The sequence below is a fragment of the Chiloscyllium plagiosum genome, unplaced genomic scaffold (assembly GCF_037043375.1).
Source record: "Chiloscyllium plagiosum isolate Xiang-an unplaced genomic scaffold, Cpla_swu_hap1 HiC_scaffold_27, whole genome shotgun sequence".
Taxonomy (NCBI): Eukaryota; Metazoa; Chordata; class Chondrichthyes; order Orectolobiformes; family Hemiscylliidae; genus Chiloscyllium; species Chiloscyllium plagiosum.
The window spans coordinates 36,618,753-36,642,320 of NW_028270165.1; the positions used below are offsets into that span (position 1 = coordinate 36,618,753).

The window sequence follows — 23,568 nt, forward strand, 5'->3', positions numbered from 1 at the left end:
AGTGCTGATGTTCCCTTGTGTAATATCAACAACGTAGCAGCTGCTGCAACCTCTCGCTCCTTTGTTACCTCTAAACACAATAAGCCAATGTGTCCAGGGGAGGCGATGGCCGACTTTATTGTCACCAGACTATTCAGCCAGTTAATGTTCTGGGGATTTGGGTTCAAAACCTGCCACGGCAGATGGTGGAATCTGAATTCAATATAAATCTGGAAATAAGAGTCTAATGATGAAATCGTTGTGGTTTTTTTTAAAAACTTATCTGGTTTCCTGCTGTCCGAAACTGGTCTGATCTACATGTGATTCAGATCCACTGTCAGCTGGTTGAATCTTCACTGCACTTTCAATCAAAACCTCCAGGCGGAGGTTCACTATAACCTCCCCACTTTTATACTCTATTTAAAGGCCAATCTCCCTTTTGCCTTCCCTGTTACTCACTGAACTTAGATGAAGAGTTCATAGATGCTTCCAAATCCTCCTATTCAGCAACTTTCTCCATTTAACATTCAGCACATTTCCTGCTGGCAAAGTGCACAACCTCATTTTCCCACATTCTATTCCATCTGCCAAGGGTTTGCTCATTTGCTTAACCTGTCGATATCCCTCTCCATGTCATCCTCACCACATGCATTCCAATCAACTGTCTCCACTGTAGTCTTGGCAATAGTACATTTACTTCATGTTTCCAAGTAATTCATATCCATATTGTAAATAAATTTGGCCCCAGCCCTGATCCCTGTGGCACATTGCTCGTTACAAGTTGCGATCCTGAACATGCCCCTTATCCCTACTGCATCATTGGTTAGCCAATCATCTATCCATACGATTAGACTGTCCTCGATATCGTGCGAATATCATTGGCTCTGCCAGCAAATCTTTCCAAACTGTCCTTGAAAAAGTGGTGGTGAGCTGCTTCTTAAATTGCTTCACAAATATGATGTGGTCTATAATAAAGGTTCAGGAGCGAGTTCCAGGATTTTGATCAATAACATCGAAGCAATGCGTATATGTCACAGTTGGAATGTTGTGTTCACACTTATCTACTCTTGCTGGTTGAAGTGATGGAGTGGAAGTTGCTCTTGAAGAGCCGCCACTCATATAATCAAGCCAGACAGATCGATTGTGGCCAGAGACTCTGCCATTTCGACTTCTCATCAATCTACATTCTTTCCATCCAAGTTTTAGTCACATCAAACTGCCACAGAACGCTGTTATGGCCTCTAGTAAACTATAATAACGTGAAGATCGCTGGGATGACTTTCTACATCCTAATATAAACACAGATCATTGTTTCCAGTTTTGGTGGAACAAAAGACATCGTATTGGTGGATAATTACAGTTAGAGCAAGCACAGCTAGCCATCGATAAATATTAATCCTGTTCACTTCAACGGCCAAATTTCAATTCAGAAACCAAGTGCACTCGGCTGCTTGTAACAGAGACAACATGACAAAATGGCTCATACGAGGAGAAATGGGACATTGAGGAGGAGTGAAATGTTTGCTTTTGGTCACCTCCACAATTGTTAGAAAAACAGGTTGAAATGATTCTTTAAAGCTGGCTGAAGTAATGGTGAAAAAGACATTTCTTATTTCTGAAAGAATGGGGAAACAGAAGAGGGAATGAAATCTGACTTGGGAGCTATTTCCTATTTGTTGAGGATGTTGCTTCATCACAGTCTTGGTTTAGAGCATAAGCTCTTCATCAGGAATAAAGGGTGGCCCAAGGGGGCTGAGAGATAACTGGGAAGGAAGTGGGGCTGGAGGGAAGGCAGCTGGGAGTGCAATAGATAGATAGAGGTAGGGATTGATGGTGATAGGTCAGAGATGATGGTGGAGCAAATAGGTGAGAAGCAAGGTGGACAGGTATGACAGGTCAAGAGGTTGGTGTCGAATTGGAAGGTTGGATGTTGGACAAGGTAGGGGAGAGGGAATTAGGAAACTGATGAAATCGATATTGATCCCATGTGGTTGGAGGGTCCCAAGGCAGATGATGAGGCGTTTTTCCTACAAGCGTCGGCTTGCAAGAGTTTGGCAGTGTAAGAGATCCAGGGCTTGCATGTCCTTGGTGGAATGGGCGGGGGAGTTAAACTGTTCAGACACAGGGCCGTCGGTCGTTTGGTTTTATTGTCCCAGAGTTGTTCCCTGAAACGTTCCGTTAGTTGGCGTCCAGTTTCCCCAATGTGGATGAGACCATATTGCGCGCAGTGGAAATAATCTTTCAATAGATTGCATAAATCTTAGCCTGCCAGAGTTATTTTCTTTAATTAAATTAAAGAATATTTTAATTAAATTGGGTGACTGCATGAAACGGTTTGTTGGTCAGATTTGAATCATCACTCCCAAATGAGACAATGCCATGAATATCAGTGAACTGCTGTTTTTGTTAAAAGTTCTTGATGTATTTTCACAGCTTACTGGAATTCACATCTGCACATTCAATGTCAAACTCTGACATCAGAAATGAAATTACAGCATTAATTTTGACTTACAATATTCGAAGAAACAAATTAATAGCACACAGTGAATACCAAGTCTGATTAATATGAAATTAAATTTGACCAAAAAATATAAAATCAAGATGGGAGATAAGAAATGGGAGAAGTGCATTAAGGCAAGAAATGCAGCATCATAGAAGGTGCTCCTCCAGAGAGTGTATTTTACCAACTAGCACTGCTAAATATAAACACTCTGATATGAACCTCTGGTTTTAATGTAAACCATAACCCCATACAGTAGATACCATTTAAATGAGTTAAAAATACAATCCTTGATCAAACCCAGCCTCCAGCCTTACCGCCCGCTTCTTGGAGCTTGAACCTTCCTTCAGCTCCGGGGGGTCGTTGAACTCCTGGGCTCCAGCTGCCACTCCTCCACTGAAGAAGCTTTGGGAAGCAGATGCAAAGGCAAGACACAGAACAGACCACCTTTGTAAATGAAAGCAGCTTACGGAGACATTGAGCAATAGCGTCACATGGTTTTGACCCATCGATCTCTGGTTCATCTGCCCAGCACACTCACGCAGCACTACTCTGCTTCTGTGCTCCCAGAAGCTGGATTGTGGATCAGTTTAAAGTAGGTCCTATATCTCTGATAACATCGGTACACAAGGCAGTGAAGAAAGGTTTCAGCACACTGGCCTTCATCAATTAGGGAATTGAGTATAGATGTTGGCAAGTTATGTTGTAGTTATACAGGACGTTGATGAGGCTGCACCTGGAATATTGTGATCAGTTTTGGTCCCCTTGGTGTTCTGACTTCTGACTTCTTCAACTCTGGGTTTGTTTTGAATTTGATGGGATACTTTGTGCAACTCAGCATGTTTAAACAGTATCTCTCAGAGGGATTCATTTGAAACTTTTCAGGAGGTGAGCTCAACAAGATTGAACTATTCAAATTTACTTGGACTCTCTTTTAAACTTACTTCAGGACCAGTAGTCAGAGACACGTACAGCATGGAAACAGACCCTTCTGTCCAACTTGTCCATGCTGAGCTGATATCCTAAATTAATCTAGTCCCATTTGACAGCACCTGACTCATATACGCTGGCAGCTTATTTCATATATATACCACACTCTGCATGAAGACGTTGTCCCTTTAATATATTTCGCCTCTTACTCTAAACCTATGCCCTCTAGTTCTGGACTCCCCCATCCCAGGGAAAAGACCTTGTCTATTACCCTGTCAATATCCCTCATAATTTTGTAACTTCTATTGGGTCACTCCTCTGCCTCCGATGCTCCAATGAAAACAGCCCCATCCTATTCAGCCTCTCCCTGTAGCTCAAACCCTCCAACCCTCAGCAATATTCCCGTAAATCTTTTCTCATAGAGAAGTTAGCGTTTCAGTCCTGAAGAAGGGTTAATATCCAAAACGCTGACTACTCCACATCCTGGTGCTGCCTGGCTTGCTGTATTCTCCCAACCTCCTGCTTGCCTGCTACGGGTTGCAACATGTAGTGGCTCAGTGTTACCACTGCAGCCTCATAGTGCCGTGTACCCAGGTTTGATTGCAGCCTTGGGTGGTTGTCTGTGAGGAGTTTGCACATTCTTCCAGTGTCTGCGTGGGTTTTCTCTGGATGATCCTGTTTTCTTCCATAAACCAAAGATGTGCAGGTCATGTGGATTGGCAATTCTTAATTGCCCATAGTGTAAGGTACATTAGTCAAAGGGAAACGGGTCTGGATGGGTTAGTCTTCGGAGGGTCGGTGTGGACTTGTTGGGACAAATGGCCTGCTTCCACACTGTAGCTAATCTCATCTGCACTACTTTTGTCACTAAAGAATGGCAGAGAAGACTTGACGGGCCGAATGGACTAACTTCTGCTCCGATGGTCTTGCGGTCTTAGGTTTCTCTGGAACATTTCATTGGCAATGTGCAGTCCCGGGCTCAATGAGCAGCAGTGTCCATTGAAAGCAAAGCTCATTGTATCGTAGAACTCCTACAATGTGGAACCAGGTCCTTCAGCCCAACACATCTGCACTGATCTTCCGAAGAGTAACCTACTCAGATCCATTTTTCTACCCTCCGTATATTGCACACAGACCTCCTAGGGTGGAATTGATCCTGGGTTCCGGTGCCATGAGGCAGCAGTGCTAACCCTGAGGCACCATGGGGTTGTGGTTGTGGGGTGTAGGGGAGGCACTTGCAGTCCAGCAGAAAACAAAAACAGCCCACCTACTCTCCAACTGCACCCACTGTCAGAACTGGCAGAGGTTCAGTCCTGGGGTGTGACCGAAGGCAGCGTCACCAGTGGGATCTGATTGCTGGGAGCGCTGGTGACCCGCTGGTGCTTCCGCAAGTTGCAGGAAAATATGAGCCTCTTCCCACAGTCGTGCCAGCTGAAGGGCCTCTCCAGGTGTGGACGGACTGGTGCCTCAGCAGGGCTGAGGAATTGCTGAAGGCCTTCCTGCACTTAGGGCAACTGAACGACCTCTCCCCAATGTGGACCCACCAATGGGCCAGCAGGTCGGAGGAAAGAGCAAAGCCCTTCCTGCACTGTGACATCTGGGCAGAAGAATGACCTCTCCTCGGTGGACCCACTGATGTCTCAGCAGGTGGGAAGAACTGCTGAAAGCCATCTCGCACTTGGGGCCGGAGAACGGCCTTCCCCGGTGTGGACCAACTGGTGCGTCAGCAGGGCAGAGGGATCACTGAAGGCCTTCCCACACTCAGGGCAGTAGAAGGGCCTCTTCCCCTCTGTGGACCCATTGGTGCTTCAGAACCCTTTCAAATTTCACAATATGCTTCTGACAGGAGGGAGACCAGAATTGCACACAATATTCCAAAAGTGGTCTAACCAATGTCCGGTCAGCCACAACATAACTTCCAAACTCCAATACTCAGTCAGAGGATTGGGAAAGCTTTCGAAACCCACAAAAAACAAACAGGAAAGAATGGAGGGACAAACCGAATTTTTGAGAGTCAGCTTGGAAGCATCACTGAGAAATCGACGGACTGGATTTATTGGGTACCCGTTCTCCTTAAATGCACTATATACGTATTTCTCTTGTGCTCTTCGTAGTTTCTCTGTGCTGCAGTGTGTAGTGGCTCAATGAAATAATGTCCTGATGCAGCTTCGTTTGTGGGTGTTGGTATGATTGCTTCTGTGGTTAAGTATTTGGTTTGTGTGTGTTGTTTTTCTGTCGACGCTAGTTTGAAGTTCCCCATTGACTGTTCGCTCTACAGTGACATCTAGGAATGGCACTTTGTTGTTGTTCTCCTCCTCTTCAAACCAGGAGCCCCCCTCAGGCCCACAGTCTCACCATTTGGAAAACCAATGTACAGACTAGTCAAATGCCTCCACTGAAGACTAAAACACCAAGTCGAAGATTCACGTCACTCCATTTTCTCCATCCAAGAATTCCTGAACACCAAAGTTAGAAGAGGATGGAATAATGTTGTCCTTTGGCATAACAGCCCTGCTCACATCCATTAACATCAACGTGGTCAAAGAAAACTGAAGACACTACTCGAAGCACCAAAGTCACAAACACAGCACCAACTTCATCAGCAAAGATAACAGTGTCAGGCTCGTGGAACTGTGCCTTATCACCCACTTCATATTCAGTAACAAGCCCTACAAACAAATCAACGGAACACCCATGAAACCACCAGTGTCAGGATTCCGAGCAGAAGCAATAATGCAGAGACTCGAACAAACAGCCCTTCCAAAGATCCAACCCAAACTTTGGGTCCGCTACAGAGATGACACTTTTGTCATCAAAAAATGAAACAAATTAGAGGAAACCTACAACACCATCAACAATATCGTTACGGGCATAAAATTCACAAAAGAGGAGAACAACAACAAAGTGCCATTTCTAGATGTCACAGTAGAGCGAACAGTCAATGGTAAATTCAAAACAGCCTCCACAGGAAAACAACGCACGCGAACCAAGAACTTAGCTACAGAAGCAGTCATCCCTACACATCCAAACCAACCTGAATCAGGACACTATTTCAACGAGACACTACACGGAACTTCGAAGACCAATCAATAACTGTACAGCGCATTTAGGAAGAACGGGTAGCCAACAAACCCCACAGACAATTACTTCCCTGACCGGGAATCGAACTTGGGCTGCGGCGGTGAGAGCGCCGACTCCTAACCACTAGACCACCAGGGAGATGTCAATGCCTGATGTCAGATCTACTGGAAATGACTTACCTGCCCGAAAATCGAACCCGGGCCGCGGAAGATCGAAGGCTTTCACCTGTGCATCCACCAATATCATTTCTTGTATCCATTGCTCCCGATGCGGTCTCCTCTACATTGGGGAGACTGGAGACTCCTCGCAGAGTAAAATCACAGCGCTTGAGGGAACATCTCCAGGGCACCCGCACCAATCAACCCCATCGCCCTATGGCCCAACATTTCCCCCCACCCCCCTCCCACTCTGCCGAGGACATGCAGGTCCTAGGCCTTCTCCATCGCTGCTCCCTCCCCATCCGATGCATGGAGGAAGAACGCCGCATCTTCCGCCTCGGATACATTCAACCCCCAGGACATCAATGTGGACTTCACTAGTTTCCTCATTTCCCCTCCCCTACCTTACCTCAGTTCCAACCTTACAGCTGACCTGTCCTACCTGCCAATCTCCCTGACCACCTATCCGCTCCACCCTCGTCTCTGACCTGCCACCTCCACCCCCATTCACCTATTGTACTCTTTGATACCTTCTGCTCAGCTCCCCCCACCCCCCCCCCCACCAATTTATCTCTCCACCCTGGAAGCGTCCTGCCTCTATTCCTGATGAAGGGCTTTTGCCCGAAACAGCGATTTTCCTGCTCCACGGAAGCTGTTTGACCTGCTGTGCTTTTCCAGCACCACTCTGATCTAAACTCTGGTTTCCAGCATCTGCAGTCCTCACTTTTGCCTAACCAGTAAACCCAGTGTGCCGATTTCACATCAACAAACTGACACAAGCAGACGCAACGTGTGCAGAAACCCTAGCCACATTACTTTACATTCAAGACATCTGGGAAATGATGTCCAGACAACTCAGCCCTCTCAGCATCATGGTAGCCCACAAACCTACCAACACACTTAAACAGCGGCTAATGAACCTGAAATACCCGATACAAACAACCAGCAAACGAATGTTATTTACAAAATACCATACAAAGAAATATATACATGAACTCTGCCGCACAGTTCTCTGTGGCAAGAAATGCTGGGATGAGATAAGGAAGATTTTTTTCAGCCAAAAAGAATCGGCACTGACTGGACAGCCATTTAAAATCAACGCTGTCAGCCCAGGATGGAAGATCCAAAGGGATGAACAGCTTTCATATTTCCTGAAGATTTACAAAACTGAGACTGGGTTTTGGTGTTTGTTCCCTCTCCACTCCCAGGAGCCGCAGTGGTTGGGGCGGTGAGTTGGGGAAATTGAAATGTGCCCGTGAGCAGCGTGTGGGGCTCTTTCAGCTTCCCCTCCTCTGACAGCGCTGTGGCTTGACTCTGATGTTCTCAGGGACACTTCCTGACGCGAGACAGTGAAAAGATTCTCGATCCTGCAGATCAGGAATTCAAACCGTATGCCGGCTTCAGGACAATGAGAAAGATTAACTGGGGTGTGTGAAGAAGCTGTGAGTTGCATTTCAAACAGGTAGGTGGAGTCAGATGCGTCATCCATTGCGCCCCTGGCACTGTGCGTATCTTCCGCCACCATGCTGCAGAGCTCTGACGTGAACACGGACATGCGCAGCAATGGGAATATTCACAAGGTGAACAGCCAAAGATAATCACCGTCACTGATTCCCTTCCATTGTCTCAACTTTGTGAAGCAGTATCTTTCATTGGGAAATGAAACACCTTTGTTCTTAGGTACCTGCTTCATTTCGATCACGACTTCATGCCCCTCACTGTTCTAGTCTCATTTCCAAACACTTGGCTCATTGCCTCAAAAGCAGCTCTGTGGGTATCTGCTTGTTCCACCCTGACAGGCAGTGGGTTGCAGATTCCCGACCAGTCTCAACGTGATTGAAATATTTCAACCCCTCCACTGATGTGCATCTAAAAAAAACCGTGGAGCAATCTCCCTTTCTTTCTGACGACAGTTCTCAACTGTAGTCGGCAGGGTTCACACCTGCGTGGGGAAACCGCAATGGATTTCAAGTCTGTCGCATTAACCACTCGGCCCACGAATACAGAACCACACTGACAGCTTCATTTCCCAGGTCTCTCTGTCTGTGGAGCTGAGAAAGAGTGAATCATTGCAGAACTTGTTTGAATCCAATCACTTAACAGGTTTCGAAAGTGTTAAATATCTGCAAATGGCGAGTCTGGGTGTTTCATCCCGAAAGATGAAATGGACGTTCAGTTAAAAACAAAAACTGAAATTGCAGGAGCAACTCAGCAGGTCAGGCAGCATCTGTAGAAAGAGAATCAGAGACATTTCAGAAATCTTTTTTTTTCCTTATCCAGGTAGAGCCAAACCTGCTGAGTTTATCCAGCCGTTTCTCTTTCTGTTTCGGATTCTCAGCATTCGTAGTCCTTTACGTTCGAAATTAAATCAATTCAGAAACCCCTTTGTGCTTCCTCAGTGGAGACGATTTCCGTTTGGGAAACATTTTCCTGACACCATTAAAAACGCTCATCTTCGCAGCCAAGAAAGCGGTAGGAGCGAGAACAACAAACACTCCGTGCCTGGGTGGTCTCCAACCACCAACCTTCCGATTAACAACCGAACAGGCTGGCCAATTGCGATAGAGAGATACGTAAACGCACAGCTTGCACAGTCTGTTAGAGGAGGCGGTTCGTCAATGCATAATTCTGTCTGTCGTGCCTAGCATGAACACTGTCCTCTACAGTTTTACTTTTATATACTAAAGCCTGGGCCATTCATTGTGAAGACATGGGGACAGTCTGATCCCACCATCTGCAGGCACATCCATGTCACTAGGAACTAGCTTTCCTACACCGGGACCATCGCCCTTTGAGCCTTTCAGTGTTTTGCCTGTTCCCGACTTTTCACAGTGACCCGGAGCCGAGAAGGGGTTTGAATTCCTGATGTGCAGGAACGAGAATTTTTTCAATGTCTCAGTTCAGTTCATGTCCCGAGAATAATAGAGTCAATCTCCCGGCCTCTTAAACAAGGGGACGGTGTCTGGACTGTCTCTGCTCAGTCGGACAGTTCATTCCTTCATTCTCCTCTAATTCCATTTCCCAAAGAGTTTCTAAAGAGTCACAAAGCTGGAGACTGGGATTTCTGTTTTACTTCATGAACATTTTTCCACCTGCTAACTGACAATATTTTGCCAAAATCTCTTCCCGATTGTAACACTTGCATCATGTCCAGGCATGAGGTATTTCCACTTTTGGGAATGTTCTCTTTGGAGCAAAGAAGGTTAACTGGAGATGTCCAGGGGCTGTTGGCAATGATGGGAGAACAAGTGGTGGGAATGGGCAGGTTAATGATCAGAAGAACCTATTGCCACTGACGAGGGTCAGTTACTAGAGGAAAGGGATTGAAGTTCTTTAATGGAAAGCCGCATTTGTGTTGAACAAACACAGGGAATACTACAGAAAGCCAACGGGTCGAGCAGCATCTGTGGAAAGGTAAACAGAGCCGACGTTTTGAGTGTGCTACGGTTTTTGTTCAGAACACGAGTTTCCTGCATGGCAATAAATTCCCAGACGTGAGAAAACGTGGCTTTATTGAGACGGGTTTTGTGAAGTTTGAGCGATAATGCAACCAATCGGAAGTCATTTAAAATCGCCAGCGAAGAAAGCATAGTCAGCAGGTTACCACACTGGGCGGGAGAACCCCAAAGGGTGTCTAAGGCAGCAACGTAAATGTTCGGTCACAAGTGGAGGCCTAATATTTCTCATGGAATGTTTCCAACAGGAAAGGTGAGTATTGGGCTTGTCAGCCTATTTCAGCTTCCCCTCCTCTGACAGCGCTGTGACGTGAACAAAATTAAATCTATGGTATTGAATGACATAGCGTCGGATGATGTGGAGTCTGTGTGTGTGGAATTGAGGAACCACAAAGGCAAAAAAAAAACATAATTGGAGTTGTGTATAGACCTCCTAACAGTGGTCAGGACCAGGGTCGCAACATGTGCCGGGAAATAGAGAAGGCGTGTCAGAAAGGCAAGGTCACAGTGATCATGGGAGACTTCAATATGCAGGTGGACTGGGTAAATAATGTTGCTAGTGGATCTAAAGAAAGGGAATTCATGGAATGCTTACAGGATGGCTTTTTGGAACCCAGGAGCCCAGAAGAGAGCAGGCTATTCTGGACCTAGTGCTTTGCAATGAACCAAACTCTATAAAAAATCTTAAAGTACGGGAACCCTTAGGACGTAGCGACCATAATATGGTAGAGTTCAGTCTGGAGTTTGAAAGGGAGAAGGCAGAATCTGATGTAATGGTGTTCCAGTTGAATAAAGGTAATTATGAGGGCATGAGAGAGGAACTGACTAAAATAGACTGGAAGCAGAGGCTAACCGGGAAGACAGTAGAGCAAAAATGGCAGGAGTTTGTAGGTATAATTGAGGACACTGTACAGAGGTTCATTCCCAAGAAAAGAAAGATTATCCGGGGAGGGATTAGACAACCTTGGCTGACAAAGGAAGTCAGGAAATGTATTAAAGAAAAAGAGAGATCCGATAAAGTGGCTAAGAACAGTGGGAAATCAGAAGATTGGGAAGGATACAAAAGCAAACAGAGTATAACAAAGAGTGTAATAAGAAATGAGCGGATCAAATATGAAGGTAGGCTAGCCAGTAATATTAAAATAATAGTAAAAGTTTCTTTCAGTACATAAGAAACAAACGACAGGCAAAAGTAGACATTGGGCCACTTCAAACGGATGCAGAAAGCCTAGTGATGGGAGATAAGGAAATAGCAGGAGAACTTAACAAGTACTTTGCGTCAGTTTTCACAGTGGAAGACATGAGTAATATCCCAAAAATTAAAGGGTGTCACGGGGCTGAGTTGAGTATGGTTGCCATTATGAAAGAGATAGTGCTAGAAAAGTTAAAAAGTCGAAAAATTGATAAATCACCTGGCCCCGATGGGATACACCCTAGAGTTCTGAGAGAGGTGGCTGAGGAAATAGCAGAGGCATTGGTTGAGATCTTTCAAGAGTCACTGGAGTCAGGAAAGGTCCCGGATGATTAGAAGATGGCTGTTGTAACCCCCTTGTTCAAGAAAGGATCAAGGCAAAAGATGGAAAATTATAGGCCAATCAGTTTAACCTCGGTTGTTGGTAAAATTCTAGAATCCATCATTAAGGATGAGGTTTCTAAATTCTTGGAAGAGCAGAGTCTGATAAGTCAACATGGATTTAGTAAAGGGAGGTCATGCCTGACAAACCTGTTGGAATTTTTTGAAGAGGTAACAAGTAGGTTAGACCAGGGAAACCCAGTGGATGTGGTCTATCTAGACTTTCAAAAGGCCTTTGATAAGGTGCCACACGGGAGGCTGCTGAGCAAGGCGAGGGCCCATGGTGTTCGAGGTGAGCTGCTGGGATGGATTGAGGATTGGCTGTCTAACAGAAGGCAGAGAGTTGCGATAAAAGGTTCTTTTTCAGAATGGCAACCGGTGACGAGCGGTGTCCCGCAGGGTTCGGTGCTGGGGCCACAGCTGTTCGCATTATATATTAATGATTTGGATGAGGGAACCGGGGGCATTCTAGCGAAGTTTGCCGATGATACGAAGTTAGGTGGACAGGCAGGTAGTACTGAGGAAGTGGGAAGGCTACAGAAGGATCTAGACAGGTTGGGAGAGTGGTCCAGGAAATGGCTGATGGAATTTAACGTGAGCAAGTGCGAGGTCTTGCACTTTGGCAAAAAGAATAAAAGCATAGACTACTTTCTAAATGGTGAGAAAATTAATAAAGCCAAAGCACAAAGGGATCTGGGAGTGCCAGTCGAGGATTCTCTCAAGGTAAACATGCAGGTTGAGTCCGTGATTAAGACAGCGAATGCAATGTTGTCTCTTATCTCAAGAGGGTTGGAATATAAAAGCAGAGATGTACGACTAAGACTTTATAAAGCTCTGGTTAGGCCCCATTTGGAGTACTGTGTCCAGTTTTGGTCCCCACACCTTAGGAAGGACATACTGGCACTGGAACGTGTCCAGCGGAGATTCACACGGATGATCCCTGGAATGACAGGTCTAACATATGAGGAACGGCTGAGGATACTGGGATTGTATTCGTTGGAGTTGAGAAGATTAAGGGGTGACTTCATCGAGACGTACAAAATAATACATGGCTTGGTAAAGGTGGATGCTAGGAAATTGTTTCCGTTAGACGAGGAGACTAGGACCCGTGGACACAGCCTTAGAATTAGAGGGGGTCATTTCAGAACAGAAATGCGGAGACATTTCTTCAGCCAGAGAGTGGTGGGCCTGTGGAATTCATTGCCACGGAGTGCAGTGGAAGCCGGGACGCTAAATGTCTTCAAGGCCGAGATTGATAGATTCTTGTTGTCTAGAGGAATTAAGAGCTACGGGGAGAACGCTGGTAAGTGGAGCTGAAATGCGCATCAGCCATGATTGAATGGCGGAGTGGACTCGATGGGCCGAATGTCCTTACTTCCACTCCGATGTCTTATGGTCTTATGGTCTTATGATGTTCTCAGGGACATTTACTAACGAGAGACAGTGAAAAGAGTCTCTTTCCTGCAGATCAGGAATTGAAACCGTAGGGCGGCTTCAGGACAATGAGAAAGATTAATTGGGGTGTGTGAAGAAGGTGTGAGCTGCATTTCAAACAGGTAGCTGGAGTCAGATGCGTCATCCATTGCGCCCCCATGCTGCAGAGTTCTGACGTTAACACGGACATGCGCAGCAATGGGAACATTCACAAGGTGAACAGCCAAAGATAATCACCATCACTGCTTCCTTCCATCGTCCCAACTTTGTGAAGCAGTATCTTTCATTGGGAAATAAAACACCTTTGTTCTTAGGTGCCTGCTTCATTTTGATCACGATTTCAAGCCTCTCACTGTTCTAGTCTCATTTCCAAACACTTGACTCATTGCCTCAAACGAAGCTCTGCGGGTATCTGCTTGTTCCACCCTGACAGGCAGTGGGTTGCAGATTCCTACCAGTCCCAATGTGAGTGAAATATCTTTCCCCCTCCACTGATTAGAATTTTAAAGAAGAAACCTGGAAACAGTCTCCCTTTCTTTTTGACGACATTTCTCAACTCGAGTCGGCAAGGTTCATACCTGCGTGGGGAAATCGCAATAGATCTCAAGTCCATCGCATTAACCACTCGGCCCACGAATAAAGAACCACACTGACAGCTTCATTTCCCAGGTCACTCTGCCTGTGGAGCTGAGAAAGAGTGAATTATTGCTGGGTTTGTTTGAATCCAATCACTTCACAGGTTTCGAAAGGATTGAATATCTGCACATGGAGAGTCTGGGTGTTTCATCCCGAAAAATGAAATGAACTTTCAGTTAAAAACAAAAACAGAAATTGCAGAACTCTGTTTTCTCCAACCGGTACTGCCAAACCCGCTGAGTTTCTCCAGCAGTTCCTCTTTCTGTCTCGGATTCTCAGCATCTGCAGTCCTTTACGTTAGAAATTAAATCAATTCAGCCTCATGTGAGGAATGAGAATCCTTTCAATTTCCCAAAAAAATCGGCAGAGATTTCAAGGCGTTTGGAAAAAAAGTAAAAGTGACATTAGGAAGAACATTTTCGCACAGGGAGTGGTTCGGATCCGTAAATCCCTGTCTGACCGTGACAAAGAGGCAGATTCAAAAACACAAAAGGGAATTCGGTGGTCATGTTCAAAGTAACAATGTGGAGATTTACAGGGAGAAGGCAAGGGAATGATACGAATAGAGACTCTCATTTACTTGCTGTGTAGAACCAGCAGAGCTAAGGTGGGCCTCCAAATGCGCTGTGACACGTGTTGTGATTCAGAGTGAACTCACAGTTCGACCAACGGAAGGTGGGAATTTAGAAAAAGTTTATATTTACACAATCTCCTCACGTCAGCGCAACAGCAAAATGGTTTAATTATCCACCAGTGGAGGGAGCCCTGTTCCTGGAGATGGGACAAACAGCTGGCTCAGGGATACCAGTCCACATTGCTACCTTTGCTGCCAGTTCAGTGGGAGAACATTGGAGGGACAAAGGCGCGAATAACGATCTGTGTAGGAGGGTGACTAACTGTTAATGGAGACTGTTCCTGGCTAACAATAAGTCGTGTGTAACAGCAGACTATGTGATAACAAGGCCTCGTGTGGGTGTGGTAAGGATCAAGGGCATGGGGGAGTTCGGATCCAAACAATATTGAACTCGATGTTGAAGACTGGAGAGCCATAGGATCTTCTGCAGGCAGAACCAAGATGTTCTGCGAAGTAGTCACCCAGTTTATGCTTCATGCTACGTTGGGGAAACCACACTGTGAGCAACGAATGCAGTAGACTAGTTTGTGGCAAATGTGCAGGTAAAGTGCTGCTTTACCTGGAAGATATGTTCGAGCCCTTGGATATTCAGGAGGGAGCAGGTAAATGGGCAGGTGTTACGCATTCGGCGGTTGCAGGGGAAAGTGCCTTGGGACAATGGGAGATGGGTGTGGGATGTTGCGACAGAAGGAAGAGTGGACCCGAGGTGTAAGCCCTGCCCATTTACTTCCTCTCATATATAAATCCGTGAAGTTGAAAGAACTTTCCATAGAATGATTCAGTTCCACGTGACTCATGAACTAATTTGTATTCATGTTGCGGGGCCAGCATCATTATTGTGCAGCTGCAGGCCATCGTCGGCGGCTCGCCCTGTAACGTCACGGCACGGCTGGAAGCCCTCGGGCAGTTTATCAAAGAAACCTCCCTGTGGGTCAGGGCAACCTGCATCGGGAAGCACTGGGATGGTCAACCACCACCAGTTCACATGGGGAACAAATCTCCACATTACACAGCCCTCGAGGCAAACTTCCTTTCTTTCGACTTAAAGTTCAAGAGTCCTCAAATTTCTTCCAGGTGTTCGCTAAATATATCTATGAGCACTTTGTTAAAGCTTGAATGTTGCGAGTGTTGAAATTTTGTGCTTTTCGCGAAATCACAGTTCGAAAAAATAGAATGTGGGAATTTAGACAGAGTTTATATTTGCACGACGGCGATATGTCTGTGGGTGCGTGATGGGAACATCACCCAGAAGGGAAACTACTTCTCCTATTCAGTCAATGTCGTCTTTACCAGCTTTCCCATATAACGGCGCTCTGTTCTGCACCCCGCCTTCTCATCTCTTTCCCAAAAAACTTCGACATAAATATTTCACATTGATATACTGGCCCAATGTGCACAGTTGAGATGATACCCTCGTGGAGATCTGAGTGGTCTTCTGTTGTTCTCTGTACCCTATGTTGAGGAGGGCAATGCTTGTCACTGGTTACTCCGGTGTGAGAGAAAAGTTTAGAAATAAAACTGTTCAACTTTCTGCCAGTCGAGCGGGCCCGGGACAAACAGCAGCAGGGAGACAGAATGAGAAGCAGCTGTTCTGGAAACTCTTTGCCGCTTGCAATTCTCAGAGCAATGTCAAATGTATTTCACACTGAGCAAGACTCAGCTGGTTGAAGACGTGGAGTGGCAGTGGCGGCTTGCGATCTGTGTCGCTCGTTCGTCTAGGGGTATGGTTCTCGCTTTGCGTTTTCCCCTGCGAAACATCCCGGGTTCAAATCCCCAGCGAGCCCGCGTTTCCTGATTTGTGCAAAAGTGCCCGATTAACTTTCTCAACCTCGCTAAACAAGGTTGGAGAACGAATTGGGCAGAAAGCAAGCAAGGAAGTGAAATGATGGAATATTGCGTTGACTTCAGTGGTGCCGTGTTTAAGGAATGTCAGCAATGAAGCAAGATTGGAACATTAGGACAGCTCTCCTCGGAGAACAGAAGTTTGAAATCTGGCCTGATTGAAACTTTCCAAGTCATGCGGGATCCAGGCAGAGAAAGTAATGCAGTTAAAGTGCTCCCACGCCTGAAAGGATCGGCAATGATTCGGCAGTTTTAAAGTCACGAGGAAAAGAACTAAAGGTGACATGAGGAAGAACGCTTTCGTACAGGGAATGGTTGGGGTCAGTAAATCCCTAACTGACATTGACAAAGAGGCAAATTCAACAGACGCAAAAGGAAATTCGGCGGTCATGTTTAAAATAACAATGTGCAGATTTACGCTGAGAAGGCAAGAGAATAGAGAAACACGTTTACTTACTGTGTTGAACCAGCAGAGTGAAGGTGTGCGCTGTGACACATGTTGTGACTCAGAATGAAATCACAATTCGACCAACAGAATGTGGGAAGTTAGAAACAAGTTAATATTTACACAGCCTCCATTTGTCTGTGAAACAGCATATTACACGACAGTAGTGGAGATTAGATTAGATTACTTACAGTGTGGAAACAGGCCCTTCGGCCCAACAAGTCCACACCGAAGCGTAATCCACCCAGACCCATTCTCCGACATTTACCCCTTACCTAACACTGCAAGCAATTTAGCCTGGCCAATTCACCTAACCTGAACATTTTTTTTGGATTATGGGAGGAAACCGGAGCACCCGGAGGAAACCCACGCAGACACGGGGAGAATGTGCAAACTCCACACAGAGTCGGCTGAGGTGGGAATTGAACCTGGCGCTGGCGCTGTGAGACAGCAGTGCTAACCACTGTTCCACCGTGCCGCCCACTTTCGAACGTGCATGCCGCGTGCCAGACGAAAACCTGAAGTGTTCTGTGGAAACCGGGAGCGTGCTGGGCCCATAACCCAGCGGTCGATGGATCGAAACCATCCTCTGCTATTGCTCAAAGTCTCCTTCAGCAGCTTTCCTTTGTAATGGTACTCTATTCTGTATCTTGCCTTCGCACCTACTTCCTGAATATCCTGTATCATACCGATACACTCAGGAAACTCACACGGTTCAAGTAACATGCTTTTTGGAGGTCTGAGTGGTCGTCTCCTGTTCTTCGTCGGTTTCCCATGAACTGATTCGCAAAACCACTTCTTTGAGGTGCCAATGAGCTGATAAAGTTGAAACACATGCCTTGCGGTTTCATCCATTCCCTGCAGTAATTCGCCACGCAGGTTCGGACGTGAATGACAAAACGATCAGCATGTCACAAACCGTATCACCACTCAGACACAGCCCCTTACTATTAGGACAGATATCACTGATTGTGAATAACCTCAGAGAGAGAAAAGTGGCAGAGAGTCGCTGTGGACTCGATGGGCTGAACGGCTTCTGTCTGGGCGAGAATGATGTTACGTGTTTATGCCGTCCCACTGCCTGTCTCTGGGACAGAGAGGCTGAGGGAGCGACAATGGTTCATTTAACAGTCCCTTCCGTGTTGGACTGCTTGCAGTCCCTCAGCTCAGGGCCGTGGGGATGACTCTCAGTGAGTGAAGGTTTCACTCGGATTCTCTTCATCTTGGACACTTGGGGCTCAGAGGTTAACTGCTGCGCGGTCGCAGCGATGAAAGCGATGCCCACTTTGTGCTCATATGAATTTACTTGAGGGAAGAGTCCTCGGTGTCCATTTCTCTCTGCCCCGCCAGCACAGCATCTTTCTATCTCTCCGATAACAGACTTTGGAGGAAATTCATCATCAAAGTTACTCACTTCCCACGCATTAGTATAAGTGATACCTCTCACCCCAAGGGATTGAGAGAGAGAGAGAGCAGAAGAGCGAATGACTCTTCCCTCCCTCCAGAAAAGCGGACAAGTAGAAACAAATTGGTTTAATTATCCGCCAGTGGAGAGAGTCCAGTTCCTGGGAATGAGACAAGCATCAGCGCCCCGGGGACAGAATGACAAGCAGATGTTCTGGAAATTCTTTGCTGCTTGCAATTCTTGGAGCAATGTGGAACAATTTCACACTGAGCAAGTTTCAGCTGGCTCAGAGTCTCTAGTGTACATTGCTCTCTGAGTTTATATTTGCACATCGGCGACATGTCTGCACAACAGCACATGACACTACAGCAGTGAAGATCTTTTGACCTCATTCTCGAACGTGCAAGTCACACGCCAGATGGAAAGCTGAATACTTCTCTGGAAAAGCTACCGTGCAATGCAGGGGAATGGCACAGCGGGTGCATGCTGGGATGATAAACCAGAAGCGAAACCATTTTCTCCTATTCACTCAATGTCGTCTTTAGCAGCTTTCCCGTATAACGGCGCTCTGTTCTTTTCCTTGCCTTGTGATCTGCTTCCGAAAACTTCGGGTATCTGAGTTAAATATGTCACATCGATACACAAGTCAAATTTACACAGTTGCTCTGGCACCCTTGTGGAGCTCTGAGTTGTCTTGTCCTATTCTCTGTCAGTGTGTCCTGATCTCGTGTGAAACCTCTTCTCTCAGATGGCAATGAACCGGTGAAGTTGAAACACATGACTTTCTGTTTTTGTTCATTTCCTGCAGTAAAGAAACCAACGCCCGTGTCACAAAAAACTTTCTGCAGGATCGCTGTGTCAAGACAAATTCTGAACACCAAGCAGGCTGCACAAAAATGTACTCATATCAATTTACCTGAGGGAAGAGTCTCCGGTGTCCATTTCTCTCAGTCTCCATCTTTCTGTCTCTCCGATAACAGGATCTTTGGAACAAGTTCAAAGTTGCCCATTTCCTATGCATGACTGTAACTGACTTATCTTGCCTCAGGTACTAGTGCGAGAGAGCAGAAGAGCGAATGGGCTCTGCCTTCCACCAGCACAGCTTGCAAGTAGAAACAAAATGGTTCAATTATCCACCAGTGGAGAGAGCCCGGTCCCTGGGGACGGGACAAACAGCAGCGTCCTGGGAGCAGGGAGACAGATTGAGAAGCAGATGTTCTTGAAAGTCTTGCCAGCTTGCAATTCTGGGAGCAATGTACAATGTATTTCGTACTGAGCAAGTCTCAGCTGCTTCAGGAGGTGGCTGCACCCATGGCTGGTGGCTCGTTAGTCTGGGATATGATTCTAGCTTTGGGTCTTCCAGCGAATGCAGACGTGTGAGAATTCCCGGGTTCCAATCCAAGGCGAACTCTCATTTCTTAAATTGACCTGAGCAAAAATGCCCAATCAATTTTCTCAAAAAGCCGCTTTGTTAAATAAGATCGCACTGCCTGAATTGGGGACGGTGCAGAGCTGCCATTGCAGTGAACACGGTGAAGAGAAACACTTGTTCAAAGTGAGAACAAGTATTGCAGATTTTTCGCCCGCGCAATCCGAGTCTGAATGAATCCTCCACCTGTATTACGCTCAATTCTGAGGGTGACACTTCAGGAAGCGGGGAAGTGAAGTGATTGCAGATGGCGCTGAACAGGTTAACGTGAATGGTCCCGTCCTGAGGAATGTCAGCAATGAAGGGAGATTGGAAAGTTTGGGGCAGCTGTCTTTGGAGAACAGAGGGCTGAAAGCTGGTCTGATTGAAGTTTTCCATGTCATGATGGTTTTAGACAGAGGAAATAATGCAGTGAAAATGCTCCCAGGCCTGAAAGGATCGAGAATGATTTGGCAGAGATTGAAAGTCATCAGGAAAATAAGTAAAAGTGACATTAGGAAGACCGTTTTCGCACAGGGAGTGGGGTCAGTAAATCGCTGTCTGACAGTGACAAAGAGGCAGATTCAATGGACACAAAAGGGAATTCGGTGGGCACGTTCAATGTAACAATGTGCAGATTTACAGGGAGAAGGTGATTCTGAGTGAAATCGGAGTTGGACCAACAGGATACTCCATCACAGCAATGAAGGTGTTTTGACGTCATTCTCGAAGGTACATGCCACAATGCAGATTCAAAACCGAGTATTCCTTTGAATCACGGAGTAATTTGTTTACAGTTATTCAGTTGAGGTGAGTGGAGTTGACCATTGGGAGCCACTTCAGTTGATAGGTCGAAGCCGTTTTCTCCTGTGTGATAGTCCCACCAGCACTCCAATTTGCTGTGCTTCCAGTCAGTAGATGCAGATTACTATCCGATACTGATACACAGGCCACGATGACCCAGCTGTGGTGACAAGCTTGTGAAGATCTGAGTGCTCTTCTCCTGTCCTCTGTCTGGCTGCTATGACCCGAAACATCAAACCTCTCTTCTCCGAGATAGAAATAAACTGGTGAAGGTGAAACACATCAGTTGCGGTGTGTCCCGTTTATAAAATTCAGGCTCACCGTTAATGTGGAGAGAAACCGTCAGACTAGAGTTTCCGCTTCTCCTGTTGAGTAAAGATAATTTTAACTGTGTCCAGTGAGAGGAAAGGATTTGCTGTTGGTGGGAAACATTTCTATCTGAACTCGCTATCACTCTCCTAATAGATTGAAACAAAAAGCTGGGAGTCTCTGCATATGTTGTAAAATTATCGGCATTACATTAATTCACACCGCGCTGTCATCAACTGAACGAAGCGGCTGCCCAGAGGTAGGCGGCTGTGTTTAAATCCCGTGATGAATTGGGGGAGCTGAGCATTTACTCAAACAATGGGCACACCACCTCCCTGACACAGTGTTCACAAATCAAACTGACAGCAAAGCTTCACGTGTGATCGAAAATTTCCGCAAAGAAGATTTGGCTCAACAGATATCCGGAGTGAACGTACTCCTTTCTTGATTTGAAATATAAGAAGATGACGTCAGTGAGCCTGACGTGATTCGAACACACAACCTTTGGATTTGGAGTCAGACGTGCTGCCGTTGCGCCACAAGCTCATGCATGGCCACAACCTCTACTCATGCTTAAGGGAAGTGATCGCACAGCAATGACTTTACGTTATGAGGAACAACGGAGATCAACAGTTCATGTGTGTTCTGTCTCTGCCCCCTCTCCTTCTGTCTCTCGAAGTAATTTCCAACTCTGTCTCAATAAAATGGTGAAAGAACTGTGGATGCTGTATATCAGAAACAAAAAACAGGAGTTGCCGGTGACCCTTCCACAGAACTGATGGTGATTGGGAAAATGTTGGTTAAAATGCTGGAGATAATGTGGGAGGAAGGCGGATGCAGTTAATGATAGATCAGGACAGAGCTTAAAGCGAGGGAAGAACTGTGGACAGGAAAGGGAGTTGATAACGATCTGCGTGGGAGGATGAATGGAGACTGTTCGTGGCTAAGAATAGGTAGTGTGTAATGACAGACTATGTGATAACAAGGCTTGGTGTGTGTGGAAGGGACGAGGATACTATGGATTTCAGGCCCGAGAATTATTGAATTCGATATTGGGAACAGAGGGATGTAAGGTCTCCAAGTGAAATATTCGGTGCTCTTCGTTCTGCTGGTGCTGAGCTTCGCTGGAACACAGCAAACCTGAGACAGAGATGTTGGCCAGGGAACAGGGTGGGGTGTGGAATTGGCAGGCAACTGGAAGCTCAGGGTCTTTTTTGCAGGTAGAACGTAGATGTTCTGTGCAGCAGTCACCCAGTTTATGCTTCGTTTTCCCCAATGTCGATGAGACCACATTACGAGCAGCAACTGCAGTCGACTGGGTTGTGGGAAGTGCAGGTCAAGTGCTGCTTCACCGGGAAAGTAAGTTTGGACACTTGGATAGAGAGGAGGGAGCAGATAAATGGGCTGGTGTCAGACATTCGGCAGTTGCAGGGGAAAGTGCCGTTGGTCTATTGCGGTGGGAATGGGGTTAGGCTTGGAGGGAATGAAGGAAGAGTGGACCCAAGGTATAACTCCTGCCCATTTACCTATCTGCCAAATAGAGGAATTTGTTAAGTGTGTACAAGGAAATTTTCTAATTCACAAAGTGGATATACATACTGCGAGGGTGCAAAACCTAAGGGCCAGTAACCATAATTCTATTAACTTTAGAACAGTGATTGAAAATAATATATCAGATCTAAATGTTGAAGTTCTAAATTGGAGGAAGACTCAGGTATTAGGCAAGATCTTTCAAAAGCTGATTGAGGGCAGATGTTCGCAGGTCAAAGGACTGCTGGAAAATGGGAAGCCTTAAAATATGAGATAACAAGAGTCCAGACGCAGTATATTCCTGATTCGGAGATGCTGGTGTTGGACTGGGGTGTACAAAGGTATAACATCACACCACACCAGGTTATAGTCCAACAGGTTTACTTGGAAGCACACTAGTTTTCGGAGGGACGCTCCTTCATCAGGTGATTGTCTGATGCAGGAAAGGAAAGGCTGGTAGGTTTGGGAATGCTGGATGACGAGAGAAAATGAGATTTTGGTTAAGATAAAGAAGGATGGTATATATCAGGTATCGGCAGAGAGATCGAGTGAATCCTCAGAGTATAAAGGCAGTACGAGCATACTTAAGAGGGAAATCATGAGGGCAAAAAAGGGGACATGAGATAGCTTTGGCAAATGGAGTCATGGATAACCCAAAGGGTTTTTATAAATACATTAAGGACAAAAGGATAACAAGGGAGAGAATAGGGCCACTCAAAGATCAGCAAGGCTGCCTTTGTGTGTAGCTGCAGTAGATGGGGGGCGGGGAGGGGGGGGGGGGTTCGAGATACTGAACGGATATTGTGCATCAGTGTTTACTGTAGAGAAGGGCATGGTAGATCTAGAATGTGAGAAAGTAGATGGTGACATGTTGAATAAATGCCCATATTACAGATGAGACATTGCTGGATATCTAGATATGCATAAAAGTGGATAATTCCCAAGGACCTGATCAGGAGTACCCTAGAACTCTGTGGGAAACTGGGGAAGTGATTGTTGGGCCTCTTACTGAGATATTTCTATCATCAATAGTCACAGGTGAGGTGCCGGAAGACTAGAGGGTGGCTAATGTGATGCCACTATTTAAGAAAGGTGGTAAGGAAAAGCCAGGGAACTATAGACCAGTGAACCTGACATCCGTGATGGGCAAGTTTTTGGAGAGAATCCTAAGAGACAGGATTTACATGTATTTGGAAAGTCAAGAATTGATTATGGATAGTCAGCATGGCTTTATGCTTGGGAAATCATGTCTCATGAACATGATTGGGTTTTTTGAAGAAGTAACAAAGTGGATTGATGAGGGCAGAGCGATGGACGTGATCTATATGGACTTCAGGAAGGCGATCATCAAGGTTGCTCATGGGAGACTGGTGAGCAAGGTTTAATCAAGGCATGCAGGGACAACTCGCCATTTGGATACAGAACTGGCTAGTAGGCGGAGGGTT

At 46.0% G+C, this 23,568-nt stretch overlaps 1 protein-coding gene across 1 annotated transcript in view; it reads left to right on the forward strand.

Annotated features, from left to right (window-relative positions):
• Nucleotides 1-23,568, forward strand: part of LOC148143618 (uncharacterized) — a 97,284-nt gene that overhangs the window by 50,781 nt on the left and 22,935 nt on the right. Inside the window, exon 4 of the mRNA XM_087975247.1 lies at nucleotides 15,209-15,401. Within this exon, the coding sequence (XP_087831373.1) occupies nucleotides 15,209-15,401 (193 nt within the window). The remainder of the gene's footprint in view (nucleotides 1-15,208; nucleotides 15,402-23,568) is intronic.